Source organism: Pezoporus occidentalis, unplaced genomic scaffold (genome assembly GCF_034315485.1).
Source record: "Pezoporus occidentalis ecotype Australia unplaced genomic scaffold, CSIRO_AGI_Poc_V1 ctg673, whole genome shotgun sequence".
In the NCBI taxonomy this organism is placed as follows: Eukaryota; Metazoa; Chordata; class Aves; order Psittaciformes; family Psittacidae; genus Pezoporus; species Pezoporus occidentalis.
This window is the reverse complement of record NW_026916023.1, coordinates 2,501-16,140: the sequence shown is the minus strand read 5'-3', so window position 1 is coordinate 16,140 and position 13,640 is coordinate 2,501. Positions and strand designations below refer to the sequence as shown.

The window sequence follows — 13,640 nt, the reverse complement described above, 5'->3', positions numbered from 1 at the left end:
CCAAGGGTAAACCCAATGGACAACCCAATGGAACACCCAATGGAGACCCCAAGATGACACCAATGGAGAACCCAATGGAGAACCCCAATGGAGAACCCAATGGACAACCCAATGGAGACCCCAAGATGACCCCAATGGAGAACCCAATGGAGAACCCCAATGGAGAACCCAATGGACAACCCAATGGAGACCCCAAGATGACCCCAATGGACAACCCAATGGAGAACCCAATGGAGACCCCAAGACGACCCCAATGGAGAACCTAATGGACAACCCAATGGAGACCCCCAATGGAGAACCCAATGGACAACCCAACGGAGACCCCAAGACGACCCCAATGGAGACCCCCAATGGACAACCCAACCCAAACCCCAACGGAGACCCCAACCGAAGACCCCCGGTGACTTCCCCCCCCCTCCCCCAAGTTCCAGAGCCCCACCAGGAGCAGAAGCAGCCCCATAGATGCCAACAGCCCCCCTCAATGGGGCTGCGCCAGCCCCACTCACCAGGATGGTGGTGATGATGAGGGTCTTGTTGGCCAAGCTATCGGAGGCGTTGACGGCCAAGGTGGCGGCGTCCATGGCCAAGGTCCTATTGGAGTACCACACACCCACCTGTGGGGGGGGACGGGGACGGGGACGGGAGCATGGGGCAGCCGTGGGGCAGCCGTGGGGCGGAAGTGGGGCGGAAGTGGGGCAGGCCTGACCTCGCGGTGCCCATCGCGCCCCTTCTCCAGCACGTGGAGGGTGTAGTTGGTCCTCTGGCCCTTGCTGTTGAACTCGATGCGCCCCGTCAAGCCATCGTACTCCACCTGTGGGGGGGGACAGAGGTTGTGGGGCACCCCCCAACCTGCCCCACACATGTGGGGACAGCTCCCGCGAAGGGTTCGGGGTCCTCCAAGGGGTGGTTTTTTGGACCCCGTAGACCTCCATTGAGCCCCATAAGCAGCAGTTCAGCCCCAGAGCCACCCGTTGAGCCCCATAGGACCCCATTGAGCCCCATAGCACCAGGTCAGCTCCATAGGCCCCCATTGAGCCCCATAGGCCCCCATTGAGCCCCATAGCTGCCCGCTGAGACCCATAGACACGCAATGATCCCCAGAGCCATCCATTGATCCCCATAGCCACCCATTGAGCCCCATAGGACCCCATTGAGCCCCATAGCACCAAGTCAGCTGTATAGGCCCCCATTGAGCCCCATAGGACCCCATTGAGCCCCATAGCACCAGGTCAGCTCCATAGGCCCCCATTGAGCCCCATAGGACCCCATTGAGCCCCATAGCTGCCCACTGAGACCCATAGCCACGCAATGATCCCCAGAGCCATCCATTGATCCCCATAGCCACCCATTGAGCCCCATAGGACCCCATTGAGCCCCATAGCACCAGGTCAGCTCCATAGGACCCCATTGAGCCCCATAGGCCCTCCATTGAGCCCCATAGCTGCCCACTGAGACCCATAGCCACCCATTGATTCCCAGAGCCATTCATTGATCCCCATAGCCACCCATTGAGCCCCATAGCACCAGGTCAGCTCCATAGAATCCATTGAGCCCCATAGGCCCTCCATTGAGACCCATAGCCGCCCACTGAGACCCATAGCCACCCATTGATCCCCATTAATCCCCACTGAGCCCCACAGCCACCCATTGGTCCCCATAGCCCCCATTAAGCCCTATACTCCCCCATTGAGCCCCATAGCCTCCATTGAGCCCCATAGCCGCCCATTGATCCCCATAGCACAACTTCAGCCCCGTAGCCACCCATTGAACCCCATAGGCCCCCGTTGAACCCCGTAGCATCAGTTCAGCCCCATAGCCACCCATTGAGCCCCATAGCCTCCATTGAGCCCCATAGCAACACAATGAACCCCATAGCCACCCATTGAGCCCCATAAGCCCCCACTGAGCCCCATAGGCCCCCATTAAACCTCATAGCACCAGTTCAGCCCCATAGCCACCCATTGAGCCCCATAGCCACCCATTGAGCCCCATAGCCGCCAATTGAGCGCCAGAGCCACCCATTGAGCCCCATAGGCTCCCATTGAACCCCATAGCACCAGTTCAGCCCCATAGGCCCCCACTGAGCTCCATAGCACCAGTTCAGCCCCATAGCCACCCATTGAATCCCATAGCCACCCATTGACCCCCATTGAGCCCCACTGAGCCCCATAGCCGCCCACTGAGCCCCAGAGCTACCCACTGATCCCAATAGGGCCCCATTGAACCCCATAGCACCACTTCAGCCCCATGGCCACCCATTGAGCCCCATAGCCACCCATTGAGACCCATAGACCCCCATTGAATCCCATAGGCCCCCACTGAATCCCATAGCACCACTTCAGCCCCATAGGTCCCCATTGATCCCCATAGGCCCCCACTGAGCCCCACTGAGCCCCATAAGCCCCCATTGAGCCCCATAGAGCCCCACTGAGCCCCAGACCCACCCAGTGATCCCCATAGCTCCAGTTAAGCCCCATAGCCACCCATTGATCCCCATAGACCTCCATTGAGCCCCATAGCCACCCATTGAACCCCATAGCCACCCATTGATCCCCATAGACCTCTATTGAGCCCCACAGCCACCCATTGAACCCCATAGCCACCCATTGATCCCCATAGACCTCTATTAAGCCCCACAGCCACCCATTGAACCCCATAGCCACCCATTGAACCCCATAGCCGCCCCATAGCCACTCATTGAATCCTATAGCCACCCATTGAACCCCATAGCCACCAATTGAACCCCATAGCCACCCATTGAACCCCATAGCCGCCCCATAGCCACCCCATAGGCACCCCATTGCCCCCATAGCCGCCCCATAGCCGCCCCATAGGCACCCCATAGCCCCCATAGATGCCCCATAGCCGCCCCATAGCCACCCATTGAACCGCATAGCCGCCCCATAGCCACCCATTGATCCCCATAGCCACCCATTGAACCCCATAGCCCCCATAGCCACCCCATAGCTGCCCCATAGGCACCCCATAGCCCCCATAGCCCCCATAGCCACCCATAGCCGCCCCATAGCCACCCATTGAACCCCATAGCCGCCCCATAGGCACCCCATAGACGCCCCATAGCCGCCCATTGAACCACATAGCCGCCCCATAGCCACCCATTGATCCCCATAGCCACCCATTGAACCCCATAGCCACCCATTGATACCCATAGCCGCCATTGAGCCCCATAACCGCCCCATAGCCGCCCCATAGCCACCCACTGATCCCCATAGCCACCCATTGAACCCCATAGCCACCCATAGCCGCCCCATAGCCACCCATTGATCCCCATAGCCCCCCATTGATCCCCATAGCCCCCATAGCCCCCATAGCCACCCCATATCCGCCCCATAGCCCCCATAGCCCCCCCATAGCCACCCCATAGCCCCCATAGCCACCCATTGAACCCCATAGCCCCCATAGCCGCCCCATATCCACCCCATATCCGCACCATATCCGCCCCATAGCCACCCATTGAACCCCATAGCCCCCATAGCCCCCATAGCCCCTATAGCCACCATAGCCGCCCCATAGCCGCCTCATAGCCACCCATTGAACCCCATAGCCACCCCATAGCCACCCATTGAACCCCATAGCCGCTCCATAGCCGCCCCATAGCCGCCCCATAGCCGCCCCATAGCCCCCATAGCCACCCCATACCCGCCCCATAGGCGCCCCATAGCCGCCCCATAGCCTCCCCATAGCCACCCATTGATCCCTGTAGCCTCCATTGAGTCCCATAGCCACCCCTTAGCCGCCCCATAGCCACACATTGAACCCCATAGCCGCCCCATAGCCGCCCCATAGCGCCCCATAGCTGCCCCATAGCTGCCCCATAGCTGCCCCATATCCACCCCATAGCTGCCCCATAGCCACCCCATAGGCCCCCCATAGCCCCCATAGCCACCCATTGAACCCCATAGCCGCCCCATAGCCGCTCCATAACCGCCCCATAGCCGCCCCATAGCCACCCATTGAACCCCATAGCCACCCCATAGCTGCCCCATAGCCCCCATAGCCGCCCCATAGCCACCCATTGAACCCCATAGCCACCCATTGAACCCCATAGCCGCCCCATAGCCACCCATTGATCCCCATAGCCACCCATTGATCCCCATAGCCCCCATATCCGCCCCATATCCGCCCCATAGCCGCCCCATAGCCACCCATTGAACCCCATAGCCACCCATTGAACCCCATAGCCCCCATATCCGCCCCATATCCGCCCCATAGCCACCCATTGAACCCCATAGCCCCCATAGCCACCCCATAGCCGCCCCATAGCCACCCCATAGCCACCCCATAGCCGCCCCATATCCATAGCCACCCCATAGCCGCCCCATAGCCACCCCATAGCCGCCCCATAGCCACCCACTGAACCCCATAGCCACCCATAGCCGCCCCATAGCCACCCATTGAACCCCATAGCCGCCCCATATCCGCCCCATAGCCACCCATTGAACCCCATAGCCGCCCCATAGCCGCTCCATAACCGCCCCATAGCCGCCCCATAGCCACCCATTGAACCCCATAGCCACCCCATAGCTGCTCCATAGCCACCCATAGCCGCCCCATAGCCACCCACTGATCCCCATAGCCACCCATTGAACCCCATATCCGCCCCATAGCCACCCATTGATCCCCATAGCCACCCATTGATCCCCATAGCCCCCATATCCGCCCCATAGCCGCCCCATAGCCGCCCCATAGCCACCCATTGAACCCCATAGCCACCCATTGAACCCCATAGCCCCCATATCCGCCCCATATCCGCCCCATAGCCACCCATTGAACCCCATAACCACCCATTGAACCCCATAGCCCCCATAGCCACCCCATAGCCACCCATTGATCCCCATAACCACCCATTGAACCCCATAGCCACCCATAGCCGCCCCATAGCCACCCATTGAACCCCATAACCACCCATTGAACCCCATAGCCACCCATAGCCGCCCCATAGCCACCCATTGAACCCCATAGCCCCCATAGCCACCCCATATCCACCCCATATCCGCCCCATATCCGCCCCATAGCCACCCATTGAACCCCATAGCCCCCATAGCCGCCCCATATCCACCCCATATCCACCCCATATCCGCCCCATAGCCACCCATTGAACCCCATAGCCGCCCCATAGCCCCCATAGCCGCCCCATAGCCACCCATTGAACCCCATAGCCACCCCATAGCCACCCATTGAACCCCATAGCCGCCCCATAGCCGCCCCATAGCCGCCCCATAGCCGCCCCATAGCCACCCCATAGCCGCCCCATAGCCCCCATAGCCGCCCCATAGCCTCCCCATAGCCACCCATTGATCCCTGTAGCCTCCATTGAGTCCCATAGCCACCCCTTAGCCGCCCCATAGCCACACATTGAACCCCATAGCCTCCACATAGCCACCCATTGAACCCCATAGCTGCCCCATAGCCACCCATATCCGCCCCATAGCCCCCATATCCACCACATAGCCACCCCATATCTGCCCCATATCCGCCCCATAGCCCCCATAGCCACCCCATAGGCCCCCCATAGCCCCCATAGCCACCCATTGAACCCCATAGCCGCCCCATAGCCACCCCATAGCCACCCCATAGCCCCCTTAGCCGCCCCATAGCCACACATTGAACCCCATAGCCTCCACATAGCCACCCATTGAACCCCATAGCTGCCCCATAGCCGCCCCATATCCGCCCCATAGCCCCCATATCCACCACATAGCCACCCCATATCTGCCCCATATCCGCCCCATAGCCCCCATAGCCACCCCATAGGCCCCCCATAGCCCCCATAGCCACCCATTGAACCCCATATCCGCCCCATAGCCACCCCATAGCCACCCCATAGCCCCCATAGCCGCCTCATAGCCACCCATTGAACCCCATAGCCCCCATAGCCGCCCCATAGCCACCCCATAGCCACCCCATAGCCACCCATTGAACCCCATAGCCCCCATAGCCACCCCATAGCCACCCATTGAACCCCATAGCCCCCATAGCCGCCCCATAGCCACCCCATATCCGCCCCATAGCCGCCCCATAGCCACCCATTGAACCCCATATCCGCCCCATAGCCCCCATAGCCACCCCATAGGCCCCCCATAGCCCCCATAGCCCCCATAGCCACCCATAGCCACCCCATAGCCACCCCATATCCGCCCCATATCCACCCCATAGCCACCCCATATCCGCCCCATAGCCCCCATAGCCGCCCCATATCCGCCCCACAGCTCTCACCATGCGCAGGTAGTTCATGAGGCTGGTACCCGGGGCCCAGATGCCCGGCGCGGTGCAGGCCAGGGCGCGACCCCCAACCTCCTGGCTCCGGTTGAGGGCGCGAACGGCGCCGACCACCACGTGCACGGCGTCGAAGAGGAGAGCGGCTGAGAGCTGGGGGGGGGGAGGGGCATGGGGGGTGGGGGAGGGGATGGAGGGGGTGGGGGAGGGGAGGAATGGGGGGTGGGGGAGGAGGTTGGATGTGGGGGGTGGGGGAGGGGAGGAATGGGGGGGTGGGGGGAGGGGATGGGATTTGGGGTTGAGGGAGGGGAGGGGATGTGGGGGGGGGGAAGGTGGGATGGGGTGGGGGAGGGGAAGGGGAGGGGATGGGGTGGGGGTTGGGGGAGGGGGAGGGATGGGATGTGGGGGTGGGAAAGGGGAGGGGTGGGGGAAGGGTGGGATGGGGTGGGGGAGGGGGATGTGGGGGGTGGGGGAGGGGAGGGATGGGATGGGATGGGATGGGATGGGGGGAGGGGAGAGGATGTGGGGATGGGTTAGGGTTAGGGTTAGGGATGGGGGGGAGGGGGAGGGGATGGGATGTGGGGGTTGGGAGAGGGGAGGGGTGGGGGGAGGGGTGGGATGGGGTGGGGGAAGGGTGGGGTGGTGTTTGGGGGAGGGGAGGGATGGGGTGGGGGAGGGGAAGGGGAGGGGATGGGGTGGGGGTTGGGGGAGGGGAAAAGATGGGATGTGGGGGTGGGAAAGGGGAGGGGTGGGGGGAGGGTGGGATGGGATGGGGGAGGGGATGTAGGGGGTGGGGGAGGGGTGGGGTGGGATGGGATGGGGGGAGGGGTGGGTAGGTGGGGGGTGGGGGAGGGGATGTAGGGGGTGGGGGAGGGGTGAGGTGGGGTGGGATGGGATGGGGGGTGGGGGAGGGGTGGGGGGTGGGGAGGGGATTCGGGGGGTGGGCAAAGGATGGGTTGGGGGTGTGGGGGATGGGAGTTTAGCGGATGTGGGGTGGGGGGAGATGGAGAGACAGGATCTGGGTTCCCATTGGGTCTTGGTGTCCCCCATTGGCTTCTAGGTCCCCCATTGGCTTCAAGGCCCCCCATTGGGTCTTGGTGTCCCCCACTGGGTATTGCTGCCCCCCATTGGGTCTTGGTGTCTCCTATTGGGTCTTGGTGTTGCCTATTGGGTTCTGGGGTCCCCCATTGCGTCTTGGTGTCCCCCATTGGGTCTTGGCATCGCCTATTGGGTTCCATGTCTCACGTTGGGTCTTGCTGCCCCCCATTGGCTTCTAGGTCCCCCAATTGGGTCTTGGCGCCCCCCATTGGCCTTTGGGTCCCCCATTGGCTTCTAGGTCCCCCATTGGGTCTTGGTGTCCACCATTGGCTTCTAACCCCACATTGGGTCTTGCTGTCTCCCATTGGCTTCTATGTCCCCCATTGGGTCTTGGTGCCTTCTATTGGGTCTTGGTGTCCCCCATTGGCTCTTGGTGTCCCCCGTTGGGTCTTGGTGTCCCCCATTGGGTTCTATCGCCCCCATTGAGTTCTAGGCCCCCATTGGGTCTTGGTGTCCCCCATTGGGTTCTATCGCCCCCATTGGGTCTTGGTGCCTTCTATTGGGTCTTGGGGTCCCCCACTGGCTTCTATGTCCCCCATTGAGCTCTAGGGCCCCATTGGGTCTCGGTGTCTCCCATTGGGTCTCAGTGTCCCCCATTCTGTCTTGGGGTCTCCCACTGGGTCTTGGTGTCCCCCATTGGGTCTTGCAGTCCCCCATTGGCTTTTGGGTCCCCCATTGGATTCTATGTCCCCCATTGGGTCTTGCTGTCTCCCATTGGCTTCTAGGGCCCCCATTGGGTCTTTTGTCCCCCATTGGGTCTTGGTGTCCCCCATTGTGTCTTGGTGTCTTCCAATGGGTTTTAGGTCCCCATTGGGTCTTGGTGTCCCCTATTGTGTCTTGGTGTCTCCCATTGGGTCTTGGTGTCCCCCATTGGGTCTTGGTGCCCCCCATTGGGTCTTGGTGTCTTCCAATGGGTTTTAGGTCCCCATTGGGTCTTGGTGTCCCCCATTGTGTCTTGGTGTCTCCCATTGTGTCTTGGTGTCCCCCATTGGGTCTTGGTGCCCCCCATTGTGTCTTGGTGTCTCCCATTGTGTCTTGGTGTCCCCCATTGTGTCTTGGTGTCTCCCATTGGGTCTTCGTGCCCCCAGTTGGATTCTAGGTCCCCATTGGGTGTTGGTGTCCCTCATTGGGTCTCGGTGTCCCCCACTGGGTCTTGGGGTCTCCAATTGGGTCTTGGTTTCCTCCATTGAGTTCTAGGCCTGCCATTGGCTTCAAGTACCCCATTGGGTCTTGGTGTCCCTCATTGGGTCTTGGTGTCCCTCATTGGGTCTTGGTGTCCCCCACTGGGTCTTGGTGTCCCCCATTCACTTCTATGTCCCCCATTGGGTCTTGGTGTCTCCCATTGGGTCTTACTGACCCCACTGGCTTCTAGGCCCCCATTGGGTCTTGGTGTCCCCCATTGGCTCTTGGTGTCTCCCATTGGGTCTTGGTTTCTCCCATTGGCTTCTTGGTCCCCCATTGGCTTCAAGGCCCCCCATTGGGTCTTGGTGTCCCCTATTGGGTCTTGGTGCCCCCCATTGCCTTCTATGTCCCCCATTGAGTTCTAGGCCCCCCATTGGGTCTTGGTGTCCCCCATTGGGCCTTGGTATCCCCCATTGGCCTCTAGGTCCCCCATTGGGTCTTGGTGTGCCCCATTGGCTCTTGGTGCCCCCCATTGACTTCTATGTCCCCCATTGGGTCTTGGTGCCCCCCATTGACTTCTATGTCCCCCATTGGGTCTTGGTGTCTCCCATTGGGTCTTGGTGCCCCCCATTGGCTTCTAGCTCCCCCATTGAGTTCTAGGTCCCCCATTGGCTCTTGGTGTCCCCCATTGGCTCTTGGTGTCCCCCACTGGGTCTTGGTGTCCCCCATTGGGTCTTGGTGTCCCCCACTGGGTCTTGGTGTCTCCCATTAGGTCTTGGTGTCCCCCATTGGGTCTTGGTGTCCCCCATTGGGTCTTGGGGTCCCCCATTGGCTTCTAGGCCCCCCATTGGGTCTTGGTGTCTCCCATTGGGTCTTGGTGTCTCCCATTGGGTCTTGCTGCCCCCCATTGGCTTCTAGGTCCCCATTGGGTCTTGGTGTCCCCCATTGGGTCTTGGTGTCTCCCATTGGGTCTTGGTGTCCCCCATTGGCTTCTAGGTCCCCCATTGGCTTCAAGGCCCCCCATTGGGTCTTGGTGTCTTCCATTGGGTCTTGGTGTCCCCCATTGGTTTCTAGGTCTTGGTGTCTCCCATTGGGTCTTGGTGCCCCCCATTGACTTCTATGTCCCCCATTGGGTCTTGGTGTCCCCCATTGGGTCTTGGTGCCCCCCATTGGCTCTTGGTGCCCCCCATTGACTTCTATGTCCCCCATTGGGTCTTGGTGTCTCCCATTGGCTTCTAGGTCCCCCATTGGCTTCAAGGCCCCCCATTGGGTCTTGGGGTCCCCCATTGGGTCGTGGTGTCCCTCATTGGGTCTTGTTGTCTCCCATTGTGTCTTGGTGTCTCCCATTGGGTCTTGCTGCCCCCCATTGGCTTCTAGGTCCCCATTGGGTCTTGGTGTCCCCCATTGGCTTCTAGGTCCCCCATTGGGTCTTGGTGTCTCCCATTGGGTCTTGGTGTCTCCCATTGGGTCTTGGTGTCCCCCATTGGTTTCTATGTTCCCCATTGAGTTCTAGGCCCCTCATTGGGTCTTGGTGCCCCCCATTGGGTCTTGGTGTCTCCCATTGCCTTCTATGCCCCCCATTGGCTCTTGTTGCCTCCCATTGCCTTCTATGCCCCCCATTGGCTCTTGTTGCCTCCCATTGCCTTCTATGCCCCCCATTGGCTCTTGCTCTCCCCCATTCCCCACCCCCATTCCCATCTCCTCACCGCGGGGCCCGGGTAGGGGCTTCGCCCGCAGCTCTCGCGCCACGAGAGGTTGAGGCTGCGCTCGAACTCGCCGTAGAACGGGTGGCTCGTGTTGAAGAGGGAGAAACCCAGCACCGAGCTGGGCGCCGCCGAGCCCAGGCGCAGCAGCGGGAAGTCCTGTGGGGCACGGCCAGGGGGCGCTATGGGGCGCTATGGGGGGTTATGGGGTTCTATGGGGTTCTATGGGGTATATATGGGGTGGATATGGGGTGGTTATGGGGTTCTATGGGGTGCTATGGGGTGTCTATGGGGAGCTATGGGGTGGTATGGAGTGGTTATGGGGTGGATATGGGGTGCTATTGGGGGGATATGGAGTGTCTATGGGGTGCTATGGGGTGGTTATGGGGTGCTACGGGGTTCTATGGGGCGCTATGGGGCACTATGGAGTGTCTATGGGGTGCTATGGGGGGGTCTATGGGGTGCTATGGGGTGGCTATGGGGTTCTATGGGGTGCTATAGGGTGGCTATGGGGTTCTATGGGGTGCTATGGGTGGCTATGGGGTTCTATGGGGTGCTATGGGGTGTCTATGGGGTGCTATGGGGTGCTATGGGGTTCTATGGGGTGCTATAGGGTGTCTATGGGGTGTCTATGGGGTGCTATGGGGTGTCTATGGGGTTCTATGGGGTGCTATAGGGTGGCTATGGGGTGCTATGGGGTTCTATGGGGTGCTATGGGGCGCTATGGGGTGGCTATGGGGTTCTATGGGGTTCTATGGGGTATATATGGGGTGGATATGGGGTGGTTATGGGGTTCTATGGGGTGCTATAGGGTGGCTATGGGGTGTCTATGGGGTTCTATGGGGTGCTATAGGGTGGCTATGGGGTTCTGTGGGGTGCTATAGGGTGTCTATGGGGTGCTATAGGGTGTCTATGGGGTGCTATGGGTGTCTATGGGGTGCTATGGGGTAGAAGGGGTGGCTCGTGTTGAAGAGGGAGAAACCCAGCACCGAGCTGGGCGCCGCCGAGCCCAGGCGCAGCAGCGGGAAGTCCTGTGGGGCACGGCCAGGGGGCGCTATGGGGCGGCTATGGGGTGTCTATGGGGTGTCTATGGGGTGCCTATGGGGTGTCTATGGGGTGCTATGGGGTGGCTATGGGGTGGCTATGGGGTGCTATGGGGTGGCTATGGGTGGCTATGGGGTGCTATGGGGGTCTATGGGGTGCTATGGGGTTGTTCATGATATCCATGGGTTCTATGGGGTGCTATGGGGTGTCTATGGGGTGCTATAGGGTGTCTATGGGGTTCTATGGGGTGCTATAGGGTGGCTATGGGGTGCTATAGGGTGGCTATGGGGTGCTATGGGGTGGCTATGGGGTGCTATAGCGTGGCTATGGGGTTCTATGGGTGTCTATGGGGTGCTATAGGGGTGCTATAGGGTGGCTATGGGGTTCTATGGGGTGCTATAGGGTGTCTATGGGGTGCTATAGGGTGGCTATGGGGTGCTATGGGGTGGCTATGGGGTGCTATGGGGTGGCTATGGGGTGCTATGGGGTGCTATGGGGTTCTATGGGGTGCTATAGGGTGGCTATGGGGTGCTATAGGGTGGCTATGGGGTGCTATGGGGTGCTATGGGGTGCTATAGGGTGGCTATGGGGTGTCTATGGGGTGCTATAGGGTGGCTATGGGGTGGCTATGGGGTGCTATGTGGTAGTTATGGAGTGGATATGGGTTGTTATGGGGTGACTATGGGGTGCTTTGGGGCGCTATGGGGAGCTATGGTGTGGATATAGGGTTGTTATGGGGTGCTATGGGGCTCTATGGAGCGCTATGGGGTGCTATGGGGTGCTATGGGGTGGCTATGGGGTGGCTATTGGGTGGCTATGTTGTGGCTATGGGGCACTATGTGGTGCTATAGGGTGGCTATGGGGTGCTATGGGGTGGCTATGGGGTTCTATGGGTCTCTATGGGTTCGTTATAGGGAGTTAAGGGGGCATTCCATGGGGTGTTTATAGGAGGTTATGGCAGCATTCTATGGGGTGGCTATGGGGTTCTATGGGGTGGTTCTAGGGGTTAAGGGCATTCTATGGGGTGGATATGGGGCGCTATGGGGTTCTATGGGGTGCTATGGTGTTCTATGGGGCCCTATGGGGTTCTATGGGATGCTATGGGGTTCTATGGGGTGCTATGGGGCTCTATGGAGCACTATGGGGTGGCTATGGTGTTCGATGGGGCGCTATGGGGTACTTTGGGGTGGCTATGGGGTGCTATGGGGCTCTATGGAGCAGTATGGGGTGGCTATGGTGTTCGATGGGGTGCTATGGGGTACTTTGGGGTGGCTATGGTGTTCTATGGGGTTCTATGGGGTTCTATGGGGTTCTATGGGGTTCTATGGGGTGGCTATGGGGCTCTCTGGGGTGGCTATGGGGCGCTATGGGGTTCTATGGGGTTCTATGGGGTTCTATGGGGTGGCTATGGGGTTCTATGGGGCGCTATGGGGTACTGTGGGTTGGCTATGGGGTTCTATGGAGTGCTATGGGGTTCTATGGGGTGCTATGGGGTTCTATGGGGTGCTATGGGGTGCTATGGGGTGGCTATGGGGCGCTATGGGGCTCTATGGGGCAGGTGCTCACCATGGTGGTCAAGATGTACTTGTAGAAGGCTGAGGTCATGCCCAGCTCGGAGGCCTGGAGGGGGGGAACAAGGTGGGGCTGACCCATAGCGGCTCTGCCCCATGGCTCCAAGGCCTCCCTATAGCCCCCATCCCCCCCATAGCCCCATATCCCCCATATCCCCCATATGCCCCATAGCCCACATGCACCCTATAGCCCCCATCCCCCCCATAGCCCCTATCCACCCCATCCCCCCCACACCCCCCATACCCCCCATCCCCCCCATAACCTCCATCCCCCCATAACCCCCATCCTACCCCTATAGCTCCCCACACCCCCATAGCCCCATCCACCCCATCCCCCCCATGTCCCCATTGTCCCCATCCCCCCCATAACCCCCATCCACCCCATCCGCCCCACACCCCCCATAGCCCCCATAGGCCCCATCGCCCCCATCCCACCATCCCCCACATGTCCCCATTGTCCCCATCCCCCCCATAACCCCCATCCACCCCATCCCCCCCATAACCCCCATCCCCCCCATCCCCCCCACACACCCCATACCCCCATCCACCCCATAGCCCCCATCCACGTCTTCCCCCCCATCCCCCCCATCCACCCCACCCCCCCCATGCTCCCATACCCCCCATCCCCCCATAACCCCCATCCCCCCATACCCCCCATCCCCCCATAACCCCCGACCACCCCATCCCCCCCAATCCCCATCCCCCCCACCCCCCCATACCCCCCACGACCCCATAACCCCCATCCACCCATCCCCCCCACACCCCCATACCCCCCATGCTCCCATCCCCCCCATACGCCCCATAACCCCCATCCCCCCCCACCCCTCCCCCACCTTGCTCAGCACCACACTGATGCTCCCATCGA

At 60.6% G+C, this 13,640-nt stretch overlaps 1 protein-coding gene across 1 annotated transcript in view; it reads right to left on the bottom strand.

Annotated features, from left to right (window-relative positions):
- LOC134175234 (glutamate receptor ionotropic, kainate 5-like) overlaps positions 1-13,640 on the bottom strand; it is a gene marked incomplete at its 3' end in the record, with an annotated part of 30,238 nt that overhangs the window by 14,653 nt on the left and 1,945 nt on the right. The window contains exons 2-6 of the mRNA XM_062640908.1: positions 12,771-12,824; positions 10,164-10,319; positions 6,238-6,390; positions 707-811; positions 507-614 (exon numbers count right to left, since the gene is read on the bottom strand). Coding sequence (XP_062496892.1) covers positions 507-614; positions 707-811; positions 6,238-6,390; positions 10,164-10,319; positions 12,771-12,824 — 576 coding nt within the window. The remainder of the gene's footprint in view (positions 1-506; positions 615-706; positions 812-6,237; positions 6,391-10,163; positions 10,320-12,770; positions 12,825-13,640) is intronic.